At 38.9% G+C, this 26,406-nt stretch overlaps 1 protein-coding gene across 10 annotated transcripts in view; it reads right to left on the reverse strand.

The window, feature by feature from the left end:
* Window positions 1-26,406, reverse strand: part of PSD3 (pleckstrin and Sec7 domain containing 3) — a 427,571-nt gene that overhangs the window by 113,166 nt on the left and 287,999 nt on the right. The window contains exon 1 of one of the 10 annotated variants that reach the window (XM_074329580.1): window positions 15,353-15,704. The exons of the other annotated variants lie outside the window; for them this stretch is intronic. Within the exon in view, the coding sequence (XP_074185681.1) occupies window positions 15,353-15,514 (162 nt within the window). The 5' untranslated portion in view covers window positions 15,515-15,704. Of the gene's footprint in view, window positions 1-15,352; window positions 15,705-26,406 lie in introns of those variants that run through there. 10 annotated transcript variants of the gene reach the window in all.

Consider the following 26,406-nt stretch of genomic DNA (forward strand, 5'->3'; position numbering starts at 1 on the left):
TTGAATCCTCACAGAAACTGTATGAGAGAGGTATTATTATTCCCACTTTTGAAATAACATAGTTAATGCTTATGAAGGTTAAGTAACCAGCCAAAGGTCATAGAGCAGAGCTGGGGAGCTGAAGACAGGTCTGTCTGAAGTACTTTAACTGCCCTACTCACCACCCAATACTGACATAAGAAGATCTGACAATTAAGTTCACAAACTCATCCTAGAAAAAGTGCTACATACCTCATTGCTGAATATCACTACAGTCACCTTTGAAGTACTCCCCTTGGGGAGCTATGCACTGACACCAGCACCTAGGCCACCCTTCAAAGCAATTTTTGAACTCTTTTTCTGGAATGGCCATCAGAGCTGTCGTCGTATTACTCTTGATGTTCAGAATGTCATCAAAATGTCTTCCTTTCAATAATTCCTTTATCTTCAGGTAAAGAAAGAAATCATTGGGGGCCAGATCAGGTGAATAGGGAGAGTGTTCAATACCGTTATTTGTTTACTGGCTAAAAACTCCTCACAGACAGTGCTATGTGAGCTGGAGCATTGTCGTGATACAAGAGCCAAGAATTGTTGGCAAAAAGTTCAGGTCGTCTAACTTTTTCATGCAGCCTTTTTAGCACTTCCAAATAGTAAACTTGGTTAACTGTTTGTCCAGTTGGTGCAAATTCATAATGAATAATTCCCTCTGATATCAAAAAAGGTTACCAACATTGTTGCAACAAGTTTGCGAAGTTTATTGTCGAACCTTGTACATATACATATACGCTTTAAATTAATGTAAATAAATTAAGTGATAAATTTTGCAACTTCAATAAATGCTTTGTTTAAAAAACTTACCAGAAATGAGAGTTTATGAAGTTAAAAACAAACAATGCTATCCATATTCTTTAATTTCTTACTTTTTTTTACTTTCTACTATATCAGCTCAGAAATTATTTTTATTTAAAAATTTTTTTTTTATTGGGCAATATTGAGGAACAGTATGTTTCTCCAGGGCCCATCAGCTCCAAGTCATTGTTCTTCAATCTAGTTGTGGAGGGCACAGCTCAGCTCCAAGTCCAGTCACTGTTTTCAATCTTCAGTTGCAGGGGGCACAGACCACCATCCCATAGTGGGAATTGAACTAGCAACCTTGTTGCTGAGAGTCCGCGTTCTAACCAACTGAGCCATCTGGCTGCCCCTCCGGAAGCTCAGAGGCAGCTTGTTGTCTTCAATCTAGTTGTGGAGGGCGCAGCTCACTGTCCCATGTGGGAATTGAACAGGGAACCCTGTTGTTCAGAGTTCACGCTCTAACCAACTAAGCCATCCGGCTGCCCCAGAACTTGTTATTTAGTTTATTTAAAAATGATGTTTTCACTGGGAAAGAAATCCATAATCCTAAGTTCATAGCTAAGAAAACTTATGATCACAGTATACACGAATTGACGATCAGTAGTTCAAATTCTCCTTTAATATATCATTGAATCTTTATAATCTGTCTGTTCCAACTGCCTACATGGCATACCTTAATTCCTATGATTGTATTTTTCTAATGTACAAAAATTACAACAAATACTTTATTGTAACATATGCTGATGTCACAGGAAAGTATTTTTTTATAACTACTAGAAAATGATAAGAATGTATTTTTCTATAATAGTATATAGTATACAAGGTATGATCAAACAATATGGTGAATCTTTAAATAAAAATTTATTACAGTAAAAGACACATTGCAATTAATCCCCCTCAATATACTTCCCTAGCTTAGAACACACTTATGCCATGTTCTTCCCACTTTCTGAAGCAGTTCTGGAAGTCCTCTTTTCATGAGTGTTTTTAGTTGCGCTGTCATGGCTACCTCAATGCCCTGAATCATTTTGACTTTGGGGAAGAGCCAGAAGTTGCACGGTGCCAGATCTGGTGAATAAGGTGGATGAGGACACACCATAATGTTTGTATTTGACAGAAATTGCTATATACCAGAAGTGATGTGTGACACGGAACATTGTTATGATGGGCACACTTTCAAACACATCTTTTCTCAACCATAGCTCACACCCAACTGACTGCACTGAACAAGCTGAAACTTGTCACACAATTACTAAGGTTCGAAGTGCTGCTTTCTGTATTGAAGATCCCTGCCTTTCTGTTGGATAGCACTTGGCAGCAGCATTCACTGTATTTCGTGATCACACCTCGTATATTATACATATATTATACTATCAGTATTTATATAGAATAGTATATTTTTATAACTACTATAAAACTATAATTCATGTTTGCAACATGAATAGTATAGTATAACAGTTGTAAATTTGTAACAGTATAGTATAAATAAAATCTCTTAACACTATTCACTCACTCATTCATTTATTCAGTCAACAAATATTTACTTAGTCTCTACTACCTGTCAGGTTGTCAGGTACTGATATAAGATATAGGCATTATAACTCCAGTGGTGAACAACACAGACATAGAACTTAGATTTAATGGGGGGTGGACAGACAATAAAGAAATAAGAAAACAAACAAACAGATAAAGATGATTCTGTCATTTTCTGGTAGGCTACCAGATAATTATTATAAGGTAATTAAAATAAAAGTAAATACCATGTTTCCCCGAAAAAAAGACCTAGCTGGACAATCAGCTCTAATGCATCTTTTGGAGCAAAAATTAACATAAAGCCCGGTATTATATATTATATTATATTGTATTATATTATATTATATTATATTGTATTATATTATATTATATTATATTATATAATATATTACATTACACTACACTAATATTATATTATATTAGACCTAGTCTTATATTATAGCAAAATAAGACTGGGTCTTATATTCATTATTGCTCCAAAAGACACATTAGAGCAGATTGTCCAGCTAGGTCTTATTTTCGGGGAAACACAGTAGGTAAACTGGTCACGTAGGGCTTTTTTGACCAGAAAACAAGAGTTTATTCTGCATGTGCTGGTCAGCCATTGGAGGATTTTAAGCAGGAGACAGACTAACCTGCCTAATTTATGTCCTTGAAGGTTGCCCTGGTGCTGTGTGGAGAAAGGATTGGAAGAGAGCCAGGGAAGTGGCAGTAATACTGGCGGTATCGGGGTGAGAGATGAGGTGACCTGGATGGGGTGATGGCAGTGGGAGATATGGGATGTATCAGGCTGTCTTCCTAAATTATGGAAGAAAGGTGGCCCATTTCTGCATACCTCATGCACAAATAAAATATTAGGTAGGACAGATTCGACAGTAGCACCAGAGAAATAATGCTATACATTACTATTTAAAATAATTTAAGCTAAAAATGAGGTACATATATAAGAGTATATTGTTAAAGGGAAAAGGTACAGAACAGTGTGTTTGGTATGTTCCCATCTTGTGGAAAAGGTGTGTGTGTGTGTGTGTGTGTGTGTGTGTGTGTGTGCGTGTTAGCTCATACACAACATTTCTGAAAGGATACAGAAGGAACCATTGACAGTGATGGCCTCTGGAAAGGGGCACTGGGGTGGGAAAGCGAATTTTCAATGTGTAATCTCTGTACTGTTTGAATGGTTCTTACCCCATGCATGCTTACTGTTTCGACTAAAATTCTATATGATACTATATTTTAAACTCCGTGCACAAGTGATCGAGTCTTCTGTTTCTCTTTAGTCCCCACAATGCCTCACTAATTTTTTTGACCACAGCATACTTAAAACAGACACAAACAAACAAACATTGGTTGAGAAGACAAGGACCTCAGTGACAGACAGTGATCCTAATACCACAATTACGATGAGAGGCAGCAAATGGAGAAAAAGAGAACAATGGACTAGTAATCAGTAGACTTGTAAGAACCTGCCTCTTCCATCAGCTGTTAGTGGCGTTAGGCCACTACACTAACCTTTGATTTCTTCATCCGTCAAAACAGTATAACACCTACCTCACAGAATCATGAAGATGAAGTGAAACCATCACTGTGAAAACATTTGTACTCTTTAAATCGCCACATAAATAAAAGAGGTACTGTTGTTATACCCAGTCTACTCCTGTCCTTATTCCTGTCCTCTTTATAGAACACTTGAATTTAAGCATCCAAAATCTGTCCATTCCACATCCCTTAGCGAATGAATAACCCATGTCAGACATATGCTGAGCGTGGGGAGAATCACTTATTTTGAATCGGAATCAAATTGGCAGTTTGGTATTAGGGGCAAATTATGCCAACAACTAACATTTACTGAGTAGTTAACAAGTGCCAGGACCTGTTCCTAGAGTTGTACATGTATTATATCACTTACTCTTCACCACCACCCACGTGTATTATCCCCATTTTACAGATGAGGAAAATGGGGTGCAGAGAGGTGAAGTCAAGTGTTAAGTGGCAGATCACAAAAAGGAATCATAGGGCAGTTTCATTCCAAAATCTTTTAAATTTTTTCCTTAACATTTTTTTTCCTTAAAAAAATTCTAGGCTTTCACTTCCTGTCTGCACTTCCGGGCATACAAACTAGTGTCTGCCATATAACCCTTCTTCCAAAATTTAGAAAGACAAGAGTACACAGTCTCTGACCACTGCAACTAGTATACTATCCTTTCAAGGATCTTCGAATTCGGCACAGAACTCCAAACCCGGATGCCTAACACTATTTTATAATGAGACTCCTCTCTGCTTTAGGAGATATCAGGCTGGATGTGTGACAAGTGAAGGAACACCCTCCATATAGTTGAAATTTAATGAGTGCTACCATGTTCGGAGCTCTGAGCTGAGCATGTATGTGCATATTTCCATTTAACCTTCTATAACCTACGAAGTAAGTGTGAAGTACTCCACTGATCTCAAAACTGGGATTATGCAGATTGCTACTTGCTGTAGGCTGTAGGTTGTCAGATCAAATGCAGGACGCCCAGGTAAATGTGTGAAAAGAAATGACCACGGGGACTCCATCTTGTTGGACAAACAAATTGCACTGACCTTGCTCATTTGCCAAAAAGATGTTATTTGCTGAGAAAGAACTTTTCAAGGACCGTCCTAAATAGCTGTGCTTTTCAAGGACTATGTAAAAAATGTTTCTTTCCCAGTAACGGAAAGAAAAGTTCATGGAAAACCAATGACTTATAAAAGATAAATTTCCTTCCAATCACAATTCTTGGTAGACAACTAATGTAACCTGAATGCTTTTTCCCCTTTTTCTTTTAAAAGCTCCTGAGTCTAATCCCCAGAGGGAACACTTTTCTGGTTGCTGCCAGAATCTGTGTCCCCAAATTAAATTCAAGACCTTGAGTAAATGATTTTCTTGTCTTGTAGCCTTGTCTTTCTCTCTAGGTCGATAAATGTGAACTTCAGATAAATAATGAACTTTTTTTTAAAGCATAAGTGTGCTCCCAAATTTTGCATGAGACATACTTATAATAAACATTATTTATTATTTATCTGAAATTCAAATTTAACTGGGTATTCTGTATTTTTATTGCTAAACCTGGTAACCCTACCCTGGTGACAGAGTTATTAAGTGGCAAAGTGGAACTCAAACATAGGACTAAATAACTCCAGAGCCCATGTTCTTATTCACTACTTTACACTGTCTTCTTTGTCTTTCCCAAAATGGACATGCTATTACTATGTCAAAACCCTCCTGGGAAGAGGATATGCATCTCACATAGAAGAGGTATTCTCACTGAAGTATAGATGGAAGAATTGCAACATAGGTTCCGAAAGGACCTTCATCTTCAAATCAATGTGGGCATTACAAACTAGTGTCCAAAAACATGCTGTACATGTGATTTAATGGAATCCTTAGAGCCTGAGAGCATGGACATAGTTAAAGTAATTATGGTCTTAGTGAATCACTACCTCCTTCCATAAGACAGAAGATTAACTTCCAAAGTATTCTTTAGTATATGTAACTATTCTCTGACCTATGTAAGCACAATGATTTTCAAATTCATTGCTTTTATAGTCATCTGATTTTGCTTTTAATTGTTATACCCTAATCCTCTGGCACTGTAATTTATTCATCAAAAACTTGTCTGGATTTGGATAGCTAAGCCATGCTTTTGAAAACTATAACAATACCAATATGTTCAAAGAAGATTTTGGATTGTACATGCCATAATCTGTTGTTAGATCCTTTTGTTGTAAGCCTTACTTGTTGGGATGTGGCAGGCACGTAACATAATAAAGGGTGCTTCACAATTTTAGAACACTGAGGAAAACATAAATTCTACGTCACCTTGTAAATTAAGTGCAGTATTTTTTAAATATGTGAGAAAAATGATCATTTATATTTAATGACTATAGACATGATGATAAAGTTAATGTACACTGTTAAAAACTGTTTGCCAGGTAACATGCAGAGTTCTTTTTACAAATGGCTTGTAAAAAACGATCCCTGGGGGACTGTGACATTTAGAGAGCTCACCAGGCATGGCATTTGTTCCCATGCATTAGACAAAGCAATGAAGACAAACCAAATGGAAACAGAATTTATCTAAAGCAAGCAATACAGCCAAATTAAATAATCTAATCTGGTAGCAATGAGGCTTTTGGATTTCATAAACAGGAAAATTTTCAAAAGAGATTTTGGGAACCCACATAGAACTGTCAGCTTTTCATTTTGCCAAGGGAGGAAATAAATTTAAACAAAACAAAACCCTATCTACTATCGCCATCATTCCATAAAAATGAGTAACAAGGACAATCTCAAAATAAAGGACTGTTTTCCAAGAAAAGACCAGTCTTACAGTAACATTTCCACTCTAGACTGAATACTTTGACAGCAGCCAGCAGCAGAACACCGTCTAGTCACTGCTAGAATATAGTGTTTTGGAAAAGACGCAATTAAAAAGAAAAGATATCTCTGTTATTTGGTACTTGCTAAACACAAAGTTAATTAAGACACACAAAACCATTCTAGTCACTGGAAATCATTCCAGTCTTCTATGTACCTATGTATGTTATTTTCCTTGCTGTTAATTTTTAAATTTTTATCAAGGCAATACATGTATCTCATGTTCATAATTAAAAATTATGTAATGCTTATAATGAACATAACAGTCCCTCGATTTACCTCTGATTCTGCTGCTCAGAAGTAACTTCTTTCAACTCTTTTTGTTTTTTCTGTTTCATTATGAACTATTGACTTTGAACTGTGGAACTCTGGGAAAAAAGCACTTAGCTCTATTACACACACACACACACCCTTACTCCCAGGCTCTTTCTCCTCTCCTCCACCCACAATCCTTCCACTAAAATAATACTGTAATCACAATTTGGAGGTACATCAATTTGCAGTGCCTACATTATTATGACTTTGTAGATATGAATTGCTCCTGAGCCATGTGTGCATTATGCGACATTTGCTTTTTTGTTTTCCTTGGAGTTGATAATCACCTCATATTGGTGTTTACTCCATTTTCTAAGAGCCTATCTCTCATTCATCTCCATATTCTCCAGCAGAACTGGAAATCTCTCCATACCGTCTGACACTTGATTCTCTCAGTGACACTGCTGGAAGCATCCTTGGGTCCTCTGTTCTCCCACTCCAATCTAAACTGGTTGGTTTCCATCTCCTGCACAGTTGTTGTCCCAGGACTTCCCTTTACCATCGTCCTGGGGATTCCCTCTGCCTCTCTGCTACTGCATTTCCTGTTTACTGGATATCACGTGTTCTCTGCTCCAAACAACTGAGAAAAGGTACATGGGTGAGGACAGGAGGAGGAGACTGTCCATTGCGAAAAGTGTGTGCTTTTCACTTAATCTTGCTACTTTCAATGTGGGAATCTCTGCTGGCCTCAACTGACCCTGATTTGCTCTATCTGCATTAATCTCCCCTTGCAGAAGACGTGGGGTGTAAGGTCACGTCATATACAAATGGGGGGGGGGCATTTAGAGGGTCCTGTTACTAATTTTACAATCTTTAATGGGATATTCCTGTTTTGACCCAATGCCACAGTGGCAGCCAGTGCCTTCAATTCCTAGACCTTCTCTGTGTTCTGTGGGGGAAAACCAGCCATTTCTTTCCTTGTCTTCCAGATATGCAAGCACTTGGATTTCAGCTTTCTCTGGGGTGCTAAAATAACTAACGAGTCTATGTGCTTTCAATTTTTCAAATTTTGTTGACCTCTTGAGGGCATCCTGTCTTGTTTTCTGTGTTCTTGAAGATCTGAGTTCTACTCTCATTTTAGTGCTGTTTACCTAGGCATAGAGATAAAAGCATACTGTTTCCTTAAACTTTGCGAGTTATGCTTTTGCAGCATATAAATACCACTTAATCACAGTCTCAGAGATCATAGCAGGGGGTTGATGAGGCATACAAAAATCCCTTCAAAACTGTGCCCAATCATAACAAAAGTATTCTGGAGAGGTTTTCTATTTTACCTGTTTTCAAAAAAAAATGTTTTGAGGAAGAGAACTGTCATAAAATCAGCACGCTGTTGGTACTTTGTCAATCCCACTAAGTGACAGTGAAAAGCTTCTCTCAAAGCACTTTCTTGTATCCACCTGCCTATTAGGTCTAGTTAGTTAACGAGGCCCCAACCCTTCCAGTTTACTTATGCTGGATTAGAAGAAAACGCTGATAAAAAGCTGGGTAGACATTAATTCCCCTGTCATGAGCCTGCTGGGGCTCCAGGGTCTAAAGCAGGTGCTACTGCCCGCTGTGAACACCTCGGCAGGCCCAGTGCATTCCTCAGTGGTGGAGCTGAAGCTGACCCTGCTAAATTGCACCTTGGTGCGAAAAGGACATTATCATGACAGACATATAATCTTATTTGATTTACAGGCACACTTCTGAGATACTGTGGGTCTGGTTCTAGGTCACCGCAATAAAGCAAGTTGTAATCTTTTTGCTGGTAGAGGGTCTTGCCTCCCATCCTAAAAAAAAAAAATCAACATCTGTGAAGCAGGATAAAGTGAAGCACAACAAAACGAGGTGTGCCTGTACTGGAATCACACAAAAACTTGGCTGCTCAGACTGAAATCGGGTGATAATAAGTAAATGGATGTCTCTGCCTGCCTTGGGTACTGTCTCCTATCCTAACATTTAACTGCCTCATATAATCAAATGAGTCAGGATCTAAAGAGAGGGCCTCAGCCAGTACTTTCTTAAAAATTTTGACATGAAGCATTTATTCCAAGGAATCTACCTAGAAAAACAAATCCACGGAAATCAGATGATCTGTGTTCACAAACAGTACACTAAATGTTGTACCATCAGAATGTGGTGGACCAGATTTTTAAAACATAATGAAAAGTAATCTGCTTAAAGGGTAAAATAACGCTCACAAATCTTAATTAAAATTAGAGATAAAGGAGTAACTCCCATGATAAATTACTGAGGAACCATCTCGCCCAGCCATTCATGGTTTCTCCATCACTGTGGAAGGGTAAGCAAAAATCTCCTGTTAGTCCCTAAGCTGAATGCAATCCCTGAATTCAAACCAGGTACCCAAGCATGACCTAACAACAGATTGCTATAAAGGAAAGGCAGACACCTGGTCACCATTCATATTCTCACACAAGAGCTCCTGACAGTTAACTTCGAGTTATCATGACACTACTAACCTCCCTGGATCTTCAATGAAAAAAGTCCAAGTAGTTTTTTTCTCCCTTACCTGTCATTGTAACAATATTTCATAGATTTTTTCATTTTCCCTTTCCTTGATTCTGACAAGGGTATTATACTAGCTTGCCAAGAATGACGGCATAGACCAGCCTTTTCTTTACAATGTTCAAATACTGTGTGGAAGCTCAGAAACACCTATTTTAGGACATCGTCATGGGAAGAATATGCTCAAAGACAAAGGCGTGAGTATAGCAGAGCAAAAATGCAGTATTAACGCTGGGAGTTATTTTAGACACTCAAACCCAGCATACCACCACCCACACACTTGGTTTAAGTGAAAATGGGTAAACAGTGTGATGGTGAAAATCTGCCTTTAACTATATTCATGGGTCAACAAGTGTCATCCCATCAAGAGCAGAGTTTATTCAACATCCTAAATAATCATTTGTATATCCTTAAAAAAAAAGGTATTAATTTATATAAAAGTACTGGCAGGATCTGTGAAATTCAGAAACAAGCTGGGATGGGGGTAGAGGGGCAGTTAGTGCTCAGTGGAGAATCCAAAAAAACAAACCCAACAACAAAACCAGTATCACTTTGTTAGCGTTACAATTTCAAAATAAAACCAAAGGTAGTGAAAGCCCCTGGTTAGGGGCAAGGCTGATTCAAGTCTTAAGAGGGTTAAAACAGCAATTGATAATGACGCAGTCTGTAGAACTACGTTCCAGAAGGGGCCAGGTCTCTTCTTAAGACCTCTTTTGGGTAAAGCCCGCATTGAAATATCAAAATGTGTTGGTTTGGCAGAATCACACCTGTGGGAAAAGCATAACTTTGATAAAATTATGACAGAGATTTTGACCTGGACATAATTGGAGGGTCTGTGGGCAGAGCAAGGGCTTATGGGAGGAGTTGTCACACCCTGTGTCAGTGTGAGAACCCCACAGGAAGAAGCCTGTGTTTACAGCAGAGCCCTGCCCCGTGACTTCCTCCTCCATCTTTCTCTGGTTCAGTGTGTGCATGTGGTTTGCCATGTCTGCACACACTGGATAGAAATCCTTCTTTTTTCCTTAATAAATCCTTTTGGCAATGGAATACCTAGTCAATTCTGTTTTTCCAGTCGACAACTTCTTGGACCACAGGAAGTGATTCCAGTGGGAAGACAGTAGAACCAATAAAAGAAAAATAGACTTCTGGAGATAAAATAGCTTTTATCTTTGCATTACCAGATTTACTTTGTGAAAGACACTTCCTCCCTGCTTCTCTCATGTGCCAGAGTCATAACTAGTACAGAGAGATGTTCTTGATATTCTGACCCTAATAGTTTAAATCCAGTCCTTCTGAAAGGATCCAGCTAAAGGGCGCATTTATGAGGTTAAAAGATGTTCTTCAATTTAAGAACAAAAAATATATATAAAAAGACATTTGCAGGAATATGTTCACATTATGATTAAGGATTTTCCCCATATTATATGAAATACACATTTTTGAATAGGCAGATATAAACGACCCTTTGGACCAGAATCTCTTCCCTAGGCTTTAGACTTAGTCTAAAGAACAAAAAGGATCTAGTAACGAATGACAACAATCTGCAACCCTCTCATGGAAAACTTCAGGTTGCAAAAGGGTATTGTAATAATTTCTTCAAGGTTGCTTTGTGTATAAATTTGATTCACAGGGGGAGAAATGATTAACATTTACCTAACAATGCTAAAGAAATAACAAGCAAAGCCTATGCAGGATGGAGAGAATAGAGTTGACAGTACCTTTCAACACTATTGCAACGAGTTTTATGAAGCACTGAATTAGGCACTCCCATATACCTTGGACATGTTTACGGTTAACATCTCCTAGCACAGGAAGAGGTTTATGCAAAATACATATAAGACTCACCTTCCCTGAATCTAGCTCAGTCTTTAGGTTCCTTTTACAGAGGAAATAACCCCCACCAACCTCCACAGTATTTCTGAAATTAACATCGCTTAGAACAAAGATATCATTTTATCAATGCCGGCATTTATGGATGAGTCTCAGGGAGAAGCGATCCGTCTAGGCGCAGACTGCTAATTAGTGAGCAAAACCCAGGCTGTTCCACCAGGATGCAGCCCTGGGCGGCACAAACGGCCAGTGTGTTCATCTTACCCAAAGAAGTACCAAGGGTTTCACGCTAACATTTCACTGTTGAAGAAATTGATTTCTTTGCCATTATTCAACAGTATGGCAAAGAAATCAATTTCTTCAACAGTTCATTTGAATCTAGACGATGGTCAATCAGAAAAGTCTTGGTTCAATCTCTAGTCTCAGACTATTCCTAAAAAAATACCTCAAGAGTTCAACCATGCTGGTTGTGTTCACCCACAAGATAAAGAAAACAAAAGCATGGGGTTGAGATTTCCCAATTTATAACGTATAGTGTGGTCTGGCAAGAGGGAAGGAAAAAAGGGATATTATTAACATGAACTTTTACTGATTTATGTTTTAAACCTACAGTTGACTTACTCAAGCTAAAAATTAAGCAACACAAAAATAATTTATGTTTGAGCTATACCTAGATCCAGAGCAGAAATATGGAAATGTTTGGCAGAACTGAGGCTTAATCAACATCATCTTATACTGCACACACCAAATTCCAGAGTTATTTGCCTTTCAAGAAATTGATTCCAAAATGTTACTTCTGTCAAAGGAAGAGCAGCCAGCTGGGCCTGACAGCAGGAAGGTCTGCACTGCCCCCTCACGGTCAGGAACCTCTTCCAATATCAGACCCTGAACTAATAAACAGCTTAAATCAAAGTCAGGCTTGACGAATACATTTTAATAATGAATGCACTCTCTACAAAATGCATAAATATGCTTCTAAAACATATTGATATTTGTGTCCTGCCCATTTTATCAGCTTCAGAATTTGGCATAAAAAATATTATCTAGAAAGGGACAAAGCCACACTCTATCCAGACGTCTCAAGAGCAGGATTTAAAATACCTTGAAAAAAAAAGGCCACACAGAGAATCAAGTTGTAAAGAAAATAACATATAGATTGTTTCAGTAGCTTAAACAATATTCAATATGCACCACAAAGGATTAGGAAATTCAATTTTCTGAATTCAAAGTGAGAGCAAGGAAAGCTTTTAAGATATTTTGCTGAAATCAAAGGCAACAGTATTAATCCTTTCAGAAGTCCTTTAACACTTGCTTCAAACGAAGAACAAAAATGAATAAACCAGATAAAAAGTGAGGACTACAGATAAATCAACATTTAAGTAAACCTTTAGTTTTTAATGGACAGCAAAGCAGAAGTTAGAAACACACAAAAATGAAAGCTTTCAAGGAATACAAAACATCTAATAACTCCAACTCTCTGACAAGGGGAGATATCATTATTACACCTATTCTAGAAAAAGCCAGAGTTCCAAAGAGACAAAAGTAAATCTAGGAGCATATCACACGTTAATGGTACCTTATCCTTTTGTGGGGGGTGAGATTGATAAGGGGTAATTTCTTCTGATCTTAGATTAGACATCTTGCATTTTGGACGAATCGTCAGATAAGTGAAAAGGGTTATTTACATGATTAGCAGGAAGAAATACTGATTTAAGAGCTAAAAAAAGTACTACTAGATATAAGTAAGGTGAATGAGAACTCTGATTATTAACCCCTGGAGTAAAATGTGTACTCTGTGGATAGGAATATATATTGATAGGTATTTACACACATTTATAATACAATTTAGTTTACTATATTTAGGGTACACGCCTATAGTGTTATTCAGTTTACTTCATCTAGGGAACAAAAATGGCTAGTCAAAGATTAAGATTAATTTACCTAATTTCTTATTCTAATGATTTTCTATTAGCTACTTCTGGTGTTCAATTTTGAAAGACTATATAATCCTATAAAAATCTCTTGTGAGATATTGGGGACTTGGATACATTCTTGAATAAACACTCCAGAACCTAGAGACCACATATGCCTTAAAAAATATAATTAAAAAAAAACACCTGACTATAATCTCCAAAGTACCATGTGATGGCCTATTAACTACAATTAATTCTACCGGTGGTCTTTTATACTGTTACTCCTTGTAATGTTTGCAGTATGCCTCAAAAAAGGCTTGGCTTTCTCTTGCATATTCCTAACAGATAAGAGAACCTGTTCTGTGAGAGAAGAAAGTAGACTTTTCCTTTTGCATCTATGCTAGATTCCAACATTACAGTACACAGCCATAATCCTGGGTGAATAAACTAATATTACAATGCTTAAATTATTATTGGAATTGGTGGTAGCTGAAGAGGGTCTGTTAATTCCCTAAAGCCTTTGACTGCATACTGTGGGTATATTCCATATTAAAATCTACAGATGCTTCTTAGCACTCTTAATAGAAGCCAGTGTTAGAGTCGTGTTGAGAATCACATACATGCTTACATAAATTTAGCTATTCAACAATATAATAAGCCATCCAGGTCTATCTCAGCAGGGTACAATAGTCATCACACCACAGGAGGTCTCATAACAGTTTTTGTAGAAACCAGTAAATACATCCCCGTACAAGTCACATTAACAGGACTGTGAAGTCACATGTTTCTCCCTAAAGCTACAGCTTTGAAAAAAAAAAATACTAAGGAAGAAAGAGCTACAGCTGAAGATATTCTAGCTAGAAAATTTGCTAGTGATTGATGGGGTTAGATCCCACTGTGTCATAATCTAAGGGGGTGGATAGGAAACCAACATGATTCTTAAAGTCACACTAAGGTATTTTGCCCTCTTCTCCCCCACCCCTGCCATATTTTGAGGGGAACCTGTTATTACCCAAGTCTTTCAATCACGTAAACGTCATAGAAGGGGACTGGGAGGGTAAAAGCCTAGAGTTCTGTGATCTTATTATATTGTTGAATGTCACTCTCAGTGGGCCTGGATATATAACCATGAGAAGACTGAAACGACCCTGAGGTCCACCTCCTGAAGCTTTTCCTGCACATTGTCAAACCTCTGAATTGCCACCATAATCTACATCTCCAGCCCTAGAGTTCTGTGATCTTATGATTCTATTATTCCATTTTTAAACCTGTGGAGTGGGAGTGTTTCTGAGTACCCTGCTCACACAGATGGTGGTGGGAAGAATCTCAAGGATATGTTGCATGTAGTAAATGCCCATTTCACTACGTAATCAATCACTCCCTTCACATTTCATATGAGCACAGACGATGCTACCCTACTGACAACCTCAAAAAGACAAGTAATTAACGGCAGTACAGCATTCGCATGCATACGTGTAAGGAACGTGAAAGAAGACATTCTTCCCAATTACATATACTGGAGGTTGAGGACTCTGAACAAGCCAAGAATGTACTGTAGCAGGAGCAGGTCCCTACTGTGGATCTGCTCCACATATTGCGAGCAGAGCAGGAACGGGAAGGCAAGAGGAACTAACTGAATGATAAAATCATACACAAAGTCTCTGTATTCCTGATGCTCTAAAAATACACTGCACTGACAAATCACTTGTCAAGGCAACCTGTCAGAGACTAAAAGCAAGATCAATGTGCCACCAACACTTTCCCACAATCATCTCATTTTGAGCATTGCTTCACCCTTTTCTTCCACAAACTGGCTCTTTACAAAACTGACCCAGGCCACAGCCATCTGTATATCTGGAGTTCAGATCCCATCCCTTTCACCTACCTAATCTCACCTGATTATCTTAGAGCCATTTTATACACTTTACTTTCCCAGTCTGTCACTGCACATTAGACATTGGCAAAGACTATCGAATTTTGTTACCCTAACATACCATTGTCAATATGGTTTAACAGGATATTTCTTTACCTTGGTCTCCTTAGCAGAAAACTCTGAGGAGTTGGAAATTTTCATAGACTTTGACCGGTGGGACTGCTGCCGCCGGATAGAATCCTCCCGGGAGTATTTCACGGAACCTGAGGTCCTTACCCGCACCTTGCTGGTACTCTGAACACTATTCACACCAATCATTTCGAAGGGTGACTGAGGAAGGGGTTTGGAGAAATAAAAAGGCACTTTCCAACCGCTGCAAGGCTCTAACGCTGGAGGAGCTCTGTCGGGTTGTGCCTGAGCAGCTCGGAGCGCAGGGATCCGCGTTAGCTTAACGAACACCAGGCAGCCTCCCCCAGCATCTTCAACTACCCTATTTGCAGCGAGTCTGATTGTTCCAGGCTCGGCTCACGTCACTGGCTGCAAAGAGGAAAAAAAAATGCAATCCCACCCCTGCTACTCAGCTCTCTGTTACACACACACACACACACACACACACACACACACACACACACACACCATATTCACACACTGGAACAAATGGCAATTGGCCAGGCAAGCAATTCATTAACATTCCAAATAGCAACACTATTTCTCTTGTGATATTGTGCCTCAAGCTCATTAATGTCAAAAAAATAGAGATACCACAAATAAGTCTGAAGTAATCTGTTAGGCACCGTGTGGGGTGGGAATAGAGATAAATTTCCAAAAGGAGAAAAAAAAAATACGATGGACATCAAAAGGCTCAATCAATTATGGGCTAGGAAAAGGACGGCAGCCACAAAGGCATCTCAATGATCATTTATTTTCTTCTCTTTTCTGTTCCAGGCCACACATTGTTTCACAGTAATTCAAACTGTATTGCTTTCTGAAGAATTAAATTGTTTCTTACAGCTTTAGACTACTACAGCCAGATATTTAAACAGGAATTATGTCAGTTTGTATGAGAAATCCAGAATAAAGATGTTATGCTACCTCCCTGTCATACTGGAAAGTTAAAAAAAAAATCGGCTTGTTAGCACATGTTAACTTTAAATATGGCTTAGAGTGAGACCAATAAAGCCAACTCCGATCAATGAGGAGCAAGAAGCTTTTCCAAGAGCTATAAATGCTCTGTCAGTGCACAAGAACACAGGCAACTTTCTGAGTAAAAATTACAAACTGGAGATTATTAGATGATCAGGTAATTTTAGTTCCTGACCTATGAAGTGACTTTGGAGCATAATACTCAGGATTGCAATGCCTCTCTTATCTGATATCCCAAGAGTAGAGAGGGCAAGCCACCTAAGTCTCCAGACAAAGGAGGTTTTAGTGTTAATGTAAATAACAAAATTTAACTGTAGGTTGTAAAATGCTAATCTGAGAAGACAGGCTGCCTGCACCAATCCCACTCCTCAGATCGGAATTTCTCTTTGATGACTGAGGATTACAAACTTTGCTTCCCAGGTGGCAAAGCACTGATGTTGCCAGCACCCTTTAAACATACAGGGCTGTTTCCTCCACGGTCAGTAAGCCAGGCAAAGTGGTATTTGTACTTGGGTTGGGTTTCATCCTCACATCAGGGGCTTCCTCCTACCTCCGCTAGGCTTCTTTATTTTCCATCAACCATCTTTGAAGCACTTGCTGCTTCAACTCTGCTATGAGCAAAACAAAGATATTAACCAATTTTGGTAGAATTTTGTCTAAATAATAATAGATAATAAGTTTTGGAAGATCTTGGGGGAATCTCCTCTCCTTTAAGAATGCACTGAGTTTCGAGTCTATGACATCATTTTAGCTATTTTGAGGTAAATTTTTCTCTCTTGACAGGTTATTTGAAGCTACTGAATAACTGTCCTTTAAAGTAAATTTGAAAAATGCTGTAGTGACTTTATACTTTATAAAGCATGTAACGAAGACATAAAAAGTGGTATGCTATAACCTTATGATAAAATTTATCGTTTAGAATATGCATAATTCTGACTTAAGCATATGATGATTCTATAGGCAAATATCTCCATTTTATACAAGTAAGCCTGAAGCAGAACCCATGAAGGAACTAACAGCAGAGCCAAGATGAAAATGTTAAAGTATTATGTAAAAGACATAAGACCCTGTCTCGGCGTGGTTATAAATACAGAGCATTGGTTTAAAAGAAACATGTCTTTTGGATATTTGCCAGGCACCATAATGAGGAGTTAGAATATGTCTTCTGATGAACTTAATTTCCTTTTCTGTACCAAAAAGATTACATAAAAAGAATGAAAACCACATGCGAGCATGTACAGAAATGGAATCTGATCTACAACTTGACTTCTGAGGAGGTTAGTAGAAATATGCTATGGTTACCCAAATAGCAGGTCCTCGAATAACATTATTTTGTTATAACATTGATGAGACGCTGTAGGAACTTAACTCTAGTTCATATCAATTAGCCTGTGGTAAAACTGGTTTCATTATACTTTGTTTCGCTAAAGTCGCAGAATCTATTGACAACTTTAAGTGAGGACTTACTGTACGTGATCTTTACCCAAAGACCACCCAACAGGCATTATTATTCCTGCAATGTCATTGCTAATAAAAACTTAACATCTGTTAAACACCTTCCACTTTACAGAAGTAACATGTTATCTCATTTTGATTCTCAACATGACAATCTTGTGAGGTGGGTGAGTTGATATTACAATCCCCACTTTACAGATGACAGAAGTCAGTTGAGGAGGCTATGACCGATCCAGCATGGGGGTTCCTCAAAAAATAAAAATAAAAAAATTAACAATAGAATTGCCAAATCCTCACTTTAAACTATACCAGAAACCACACTGTCTTTCCATGTACTACGGCTGTTTACATTGCCCTTTCCTTTTTAAACAGGATACGAACCTTTCTCAAAGTCAGGGCGAGAGAAGTCTTCCTTTACTCCTCCCCTAGATTCTCTGTTCAAATCAAATTTCTACCTGGACAGAGGGAATGGAATCCCAGGATAAGAATTAACGACATGATGTCTGTAACGTATCTGAGTATGTCCTCACAAGAAGCTGGCAGAATCCCTAGCCCTCAGGGTCCTGTGGTGCTCTGGCTTTATCCTACTGACCTAAACTTAATTCCCAATGCTTCCCCATGACACCTTCTCCTTCAATCAGGCCTCTGTCTTCATTCCAGGTTAATACATTGGGCTCTAGCTTCCACTTAACCCACACATGAAACACGGCTCACGTCTGTTCTGAAGCTTTCCTGAATCACTCCCCGTTTGCTGTCCTCCCCCTGGAACTCTGCCGTCCTCCACACAGCTGGCTTCCCATCACTCACAGTTCAGCCCAAATGCTACCTTTTCCGAGGGACTTTCTCCAGCCACCCTTCCTAAAACAGCCTGCACCCTCTGCCCCAGTCATTCTCCACCATAACTGCTATCTCGTTTTCATGGCACTCAGCCCTGTCTGACGTCGTCTGCGTCTCAGAGCCTACAACAGGATCTGGTAGAGCGCAGGACCTCAATGACTATTTGTCAAATAAACACACTCCCTAAGGATACAGTTAGCTTTCCTTCTCTATTGTTTTTCTTAAGACAATTCAGCATTATTTTTTTCTGAAAAAGAAATAGTTCAAATAATTCTTGTATGAAAAGAATTAGTTCATACAAGAGAGTATGCTGTGAAATTTAAGTTTTCTTCCCACACCAGCTTCCTTCTGCCCAGCAACAGGCACTATTGTCAGTTTCCTATGCATCCTTCCAGAGGTAATCCATCCACGTACACTGTGTACACGCATGTGCTTTTTCTTCTTCTTTTTTTTTAAAAAAAATAAATTGTATTGGGGAATATTGGGGAAGAGTGTGTTTCTCCAGGGCCCATCAGCTCCAAGTCACTACTGTCCTTCAATCTAGTTGTGGAGGGCGCAGCTCAGCTGCTGTTTTCAATTTTCAGTTGCAGGGGGTGCAGCCCACCATCCCATGCGGGACTTGAACCAGCAACCTTATTGTTGAGAGCTCGCGCTCTAACCCTCTGAGCCATCCGGCCGCCCCACTTTTTCTTCTTATGGGTTATAAATTAAAGCATGATACATATTCTTTGTTTCTTGCCTTTTCCCCTTATCTCAGGGTCTTTCTACATCAGTGCAGATAAAGCTACCTCACTCTCGTTAATAGTTGCATATAGTATTCCAGTGTATAGAATATCATGCTATTAGTGTCTTATTATTAGATATTTACTTAAGTCTTTTCCTACCATAACTAAGGATGCAGTGAATATGTCTGTAATATATCACATCTTAAAAACATTTAAACAACATGGTCTTCCAATTATCCTCTAAACAAGTCTTATTTTCTTCCTCCTACACGTTTTCATACCCACAGTTGTGGTGTTAGGTACATATGGGGTTCACAATTAGATTCAACATGGAAAGAAATCCCTTCAAAGACATAAAGGATGGCCCTGTCCTGCCCTACCCTGCTCTGAGAGGGCTTGACAGTTTGAGATGTTAGCCAGCCTGTGCATTGTAGAGAGTCTGCTTGCTATAAAATAAAGGCAGGCCTCCTGGAGAGCAGCAGCTGTTTAAAAGTACAAAAATAACTCTCCATACAAGCTTTAGCAGAAAATAAAGGTGACTTCCACATTAAATAGAAATTGTAGGAGAAATTTAATTATGCAAATTAATTAACTGGAAGGCATCACCTTCTAAATGCTTTCTCTGACTGAGGTCACTATTTAGTACATAGGCCCTAAAAGGCTTCTAAAAGGTGTCCCAGTCAATGGAAAAACTCTCTAACCCTACCAATAGGCAGAATCCAAGAAAATGAACTCAATTTAATGCATCCTTTGTGTGTGCCTATTAGGTACCATGTGCTGGGGATATAGACAACACTGACAGATAAGGTCCCTAACTTTAGGTTAGGGGTGGGAAGTAGAAAGCACTGGAAATTCTATTGCCATAATCATAATGGTGAATACCTTTGGGATATCAATGAACTGAAGACTTGCAGAAGCCCAAGTAAAGAAGCCCAAGTGCTAATGAGTTCTAAATACCAACTGTCCAGAGGTACAATTAGCACCGTATGTAGAAGGGCCAGGGGAGAGGAGAGAGGCGTAAGGTGATAAGAGGAAACCAGTTTCAGTTTGTTTTCAGAACAGAATGGTGGATATATGCGTAATCGTCACTGAACTTAAAAGGATCTCACGGCTTTCTCTAGGTTCTTTAGATCACACTGGTTTGTAAGAAACAGTAAAGTGACAGAATGCTGATCTGGGAATTAGAGGTCAGGTGCTCGCTGAGGCTTCCTGGCGATGACTGTGACATGGCCCAACATCTTCAAGAAGCTAGTGTTGCTGTCATAAAGGTGCTAATGAATGATTTCTTTCCTAGCTGTTCATTTGGACTTAATTTCATTGGTAGAGCTAGAAGGGACCTTAGAAATAATTGCCTTCAATCTCTTCATTTTATCAGTGAAGATTCCTGAGACCCAGAAACATGATCTCGAAACTAATAACCGACAGAACTGAGGCTTATGTCCAGGTTTCCTAATTTCCGATAGAAGTTGTTTTTCTCCTATGCTGTTCGCTCCTTGAAGGCTAAACAGTCCAATGCCACACATCTTTTCAGACTGCAATAAGGCCTGGAATGGTTACCTTGAAATGGAAAACTCAATATGAGGAGATGGATTCCAAAAATGAAATGTAAGCCAGCCTCTCATATAGTAATAGCAGAAAGGAGACACAAAAAAATCACCTCTACCAATAGCTTAGGAACTAGTCTTGGGGTCCAGAAAAATGTGTGACAGCTTCTTGACCCTGACATGGCAGGAATGAGGTATGTATCCTTTTGTTCTCTGGGTGCTATTCCTCCCCATACAGCAACATGATCACAAAATCAGTTAACCCTCTAGAGAAAAATTTCTGCTTCACTCCAGTCATTGAGAGTACATTAAAACAACAAACGATTTTCAATATTAAAAGCAGATAAATTACATACATAAAAACGTATTCCCTGTTTCATTTTTCCTGTCTTTTTCTAGGCTTTCCCATCCGATACTTTTCTAGTTTGGGGACCCATTCTGAACCCTAGCAGATGGTGACAGTCTAGATCCATCTAGTGCTCTACACTCTAGGACTAGATCCTGGTCCCCACGTGGTCCAGCCATATGAGGCCTCCTGCAGCCTCCGCTGCTTGAACATCTGTGTGAAGAGTCAGAACTGGAACTGGTTGCCACGTGTCATCAATCTACCACTTTAATGGGGAACACACCTCACAGACTACTTTCCAAAACAGGACTCAGATAAATTTTCCCAGAATAGACCCAGGATCTGCTCTCTAGTCCCCTTATCCTTCAATTCCAGTCTAATGAGCAAATTTCAACAGACTCCACCCTTTGTTCCCTGACCCTTTTCATAGAGGTCTGATAATGCTTATCTTTAACCATCTCAGCTACACACAAAAGCGAAAAGTTTTTGTCTAGCAGTGGGGCTATGGATTTCTTTGGTTCATATGTCATTATCTAGAATGTAAACTAAACTTAATTAAAAAAAAAAATTAAAAACATTTATTTATTTATTTATTTATTTATTTATTTATTTATTTATTTATTTATTTATTTATTAAGTGTGTTTTTCCAGGACCCATAAGCTCCAAGTCAAGTAGTTGTTTCAATCTAGTTGTGGAGGGTGCAGCTCACAGTGGCCCATGCGAGGATCAAACCGGCAACCTTGTTGTTAAGAGCATCGTACTCTAGCCAACTGAGCCAACCAGCCGCCCCTAAACTCAATTTTAATGAACAATCACTGTCTTCAGTAACTGGCAGGTGGAAGTCAAAAATCCCCATGACTTGTTCAACCTATGAGGACACGTTACCTCACTCTAACAGCCCTCAATCTTGCCTGTATTATCACATGCTTTAGTTCCATCTGTTCCTCAAACATACAAAGCAACAGGAGGGGAAAATATCTTTAAATAGAACCTTCTTACATTTAAAATTAAATAACATTCTTGAGGGGGAAAAAAACACCCTGCAAGCGTGAAATAGTTCCCAACTTGCAAAAACATCATTTTTCCCTCATTAACTAAAGGCAGTCATGTAAGACATTTACACAAGGGTTATATATTAGATTTGCTATTTAGAAGTACAGGAAAATAGAGAAGGAAGACTGCATTTGTGTGTCCATAAGACATAATTCTGTAACTGACACTGTCACATTCAGCTGACCTTTTCAAACTATCACATGGAAAAGAAACACAAAACCTTATCTTGGTGCTACGAGGCCTTCTGGAGGGGGAGAAAAACCTGTCATATACCTGAGACAACATAAATTCTTCTTTCTATGTCACAAGAAGGTACACTTCCTTCTACCCCAAAATACATACAAAATGCAAACACAGAAACGGTATTTCAGACGACCAAAAGCTGTTCTTAACGGTGAGTAAACCAATAATTATAGATGGGATGCTAAATGCTGAGACAATATTCTGTTCCAGAAGCTAACCCATTAGCCCACCCATATAACAACCCATAACATTTAGTGTCAATTCAACAAACGTTCCCTAACTGCCTAACACATGCCAGGCACGTGTCCAGGAGGAAGTAAAACGGATGTAGATCGCTGCCCTTGCAGACTTTTACACCAAAGACAAATTATTTTCTAGGTCAGAAACAATGCCAGTCAAAACACATGACTCTACTTGCATTTAAACAAACACATAAGAAAAAGATTATGTGTGCAGAGAGACACCACATTTTGCTGCCTCACTTCCATTTATCAGAAGGTCCTCTAAAACCACAAAATTTCATTTCCCATTTCTTTGATTAATTCACTTGGTAGTTTGGGTCACTTACTTATTAGTTTCCACCAGTCCTTAACAATTCCAAGTCATATTTAATTTTATCAAAAAATGGTCACCATTTGGTGCTACAGAAGAGTGACTGTAAGCTCTCAAAAGACAAAACGCCTGTTTAATTCTGTTCACCATTGTGATTTCCTTTATTATGTTAGGCATTAGGAATAGAATAAACCAAACAAAACAGACTGCTGCCCCCATTGAACTTACACTGAAATAGGCATTAATCAAATAATCATTAATTAGTAAATAATCAAGTAATCCCACAAGCAAATGTAAAACATAACTGTGCCACTGCTATGAGGAAAAGCACAAGGTACTCTGAGAGTCTACAGCAGATTCTGACCTGGACTTAAGATGTATAGGAAGGCTTCCCTAAGGATCGTAGGAAATGAGGCTGAGATGGGATCGGAAGGATGAACAGGAAAGAGAGGGAACTAGTCTAAGCAACTGCAACATAACAGCGGTAGCAGTGGTTATATTAGTCATAAAAGGAGCTGCAGAAATTGTTAACCTGGGGATGTGTTCTGTTTCCAAACTTATCTTTGGCTTTCATGCTCAGAAGGACAGTACACCAAACTGCCCATGATACATGGATGAGATTTTAACTTCTTACTCAACAAGGTCTCCCCAGAATTCCAATCAAAGAAAAGAATGGAACACAGAGTGTTAGGTACAATTTCAACTCCGATAATACCAGAGCTGTGCTCCAGGGCTTCAGAGGTCATTTCCAGGGGAGGGGCAGAAGGTGCAGGTGGGAGTCTGGACTGGCACTAGCTCACCCTCAAGTAAACTCCTGAAAGGTTTAAGAAAAGTCTTGGAGCAAATTCATGAGTCTAGTCCATTCCAAAATAGACTATACATATCACAGAGAACGAATGATCAGCTTCTCAAACTGAGCCAGACTTTTCAAAGTTTGGAGGATACAGGGCTGTTTCAAACACATTTTCCCCAACCTGCTGCCCCTACCTGTTGCCCCAAATGAGTCCTTAACAACATCTGTAGGATCCCTATGGAACCAGACCAGCTGGAAATGTGTAACCTTAAAAAAAAGGAAAAAAAACAAGAAAAAGAAAAAAACCCCAAACAAACAAAAACAAAAAAAACCCAAACCACCCAAACAATAGATTTCTATTTAATACTCTGTCTCAGCCAAATCTGAATGTAGCTAAGACCCTAACTGTGGCTTCTACAAGGTGAATAGCACTAAAGATGGCAGTAAAGTGACATGGTTATGAGCCAAACAGAACTGTGTTCACATCTTGGTTTCATCATTGACCGAATGTATGACTTCGGGTAAATTATTTAAATTCTCTACATCTTGATGAAAAAATGGGGAAAACAGGACTCAGTGAACATTTGTGGACTTTAGGCTACTTACCAAGAATGACTTCCTACTTTAGGGGAAATCCTCATGTGTACCAGAGGTTGGGGTACAGACAGGACAGTCCTGTCCCGATAAGCTGAGAGCAAAAGCCATGTGAGCAAAGCTTGGCCACTTGACGCTCCCAAGGGAGTGACATAAAGATACAGGGTCAGTGACAGAGCATCCCTGTTGCAGTAATGGTGGCAGCTGCAGGGGCCTGAGCACATCTTTCCCATGGAAGCACTCTGGCATTTTCCTCTGCTGTCAGCCTTCCATGGTTGGAGCCTATTTTCCTGCTGTGATTCTCAAGTAGCCCCCATCTCCATTTTGTGAGCTACCTGATGACTTCCCAATACAGGCCTTTTACCCTTAAGTCACTGAGCCTCAGTTTCCGTTTCTCTGTAGCCCAGAATCCTGGCTATTACAAATGACATTATGGGAGATGGTAGAGAGAAGCACTTAGCATAGCACCTGATATGTAAGTGGCATACAAGTATTTGTGGCTCTTGGGTAGTAAAGCCAGCTCCTGATGCTCTGAAAAGACTTGTGATTTTGAAATCCGTAAATACTCCTGAGTTTCATGAAACAAACAATAAAGTAGGTGAAGGCAGAGCTTCATTTCAGTAACAAAGATTAAGAAGATCCTGCTACCTATTTACACCGAGCCACCAAATAGCAAATAAGCATCAATAAAACATTCCTGCTCCCTACGCTTTAAACACATGTCCACCACTCCCTCTCACCCCATCTCCCACCAGCCAACTCTGCTCACCTGTTCCCACCACTACTTGCTCCCCAAGTCTCTGGAGAAAACATTTCACAGAACTCAAATTAATTAAAAAATAAGCTGACTTCTCTAGATGGAAGCTTCTTTCACTTCTTACTTAGACAATAAATTAAAATTATTCTGATAAATGAAATGGTTTTCAAGATAGCAGTGCTCATTCAAAGGATCCATAGAGCTGGCCAACAGCGTGGTAGAAATTTGTAGCATCTCCCCCCAAAATACTAACTCTTGGATATTAAAAACAATCCAATACAAACTTTTATGTAAGAGGAACCAATAAACGGAAACAGAGAATTTAAGACAAATAGCATTAAAAAGGGACCAGAGCTAGGCTATGCAATTCTCAAATTCTCTGGGGATTGAACTAATCTAAGAAGACAAAAGTTCTCTAGCAAAAGGAAAAAGCTTCTTTACAAAGAATAGCAACAACAAAGGGCCGATGAGAGCTAACATTACAGTGATATTGAAATCACAACTTGGGCTGACTAAGTGAAGGCTGACAATCTAAATTATATCTTAATATCTCTTGGAGGAAGCTGCACACATAACCGTCATTGACACCTGAGCCCCACATGAGCCTTGAGACAGCAAAGTGCAAGCGTGAGGTAAAAAGGAACTGGTTAACAGCATCTTTCATACCTCCTGTCATCATACATCAGAAACACCACCATAGAAGATACCAAATACTTTAGAAACAAATGATGAAACCCCTTCCATGTACTTTAGAAGACCCCTGAAGGATTTCACAGAACTACGGACAACTTCTGTTTCCTCTTAGGGGGGGTCATTTTTATTATGCAATAATCGATACACACAAAATAATACACATAATGCTTATGCAAGATACTAAACATAATTTTTTTAAAAAGAAACACCCTTTAAACCCCCACCCCCAGTATGTGAAGTAGAATATAACCACGATCATTAAAATTTCCTGGCGTCCCATCCCACCTGTTTTGTGCTTCCCCCATGCAAACACTCTGGAAAACAATTTGGTATTATCTTGTAAACTTGAATTTGTTTACCTTATGACCTGGCAGTTCTTCTCCCAGGACTATACTCTAAGAAAAACTCTTAACACATATGCTCCAGAAATAAGTTAGAAAATGTCATTGTTTATAACGAAAGCACAGGAAACCA

The sequence above is a fragment of the Rhinolophus sinicus genome, linkage group LG04 (genome assembly GCF_036562045.2).
Source record: "Rhinolophus sinicus isolate RSC01 linkage group LG04, ASM3656204v1, whole genome shotgun sequence".
Classification (NCBI taxonomy): domain Eukaryota; kingdom Metazoa; phylum Chordata; class Mammalia; order Chiroptera; family Rhinolophidae; genus Rhinolophus; species Rhinolophus sinicus.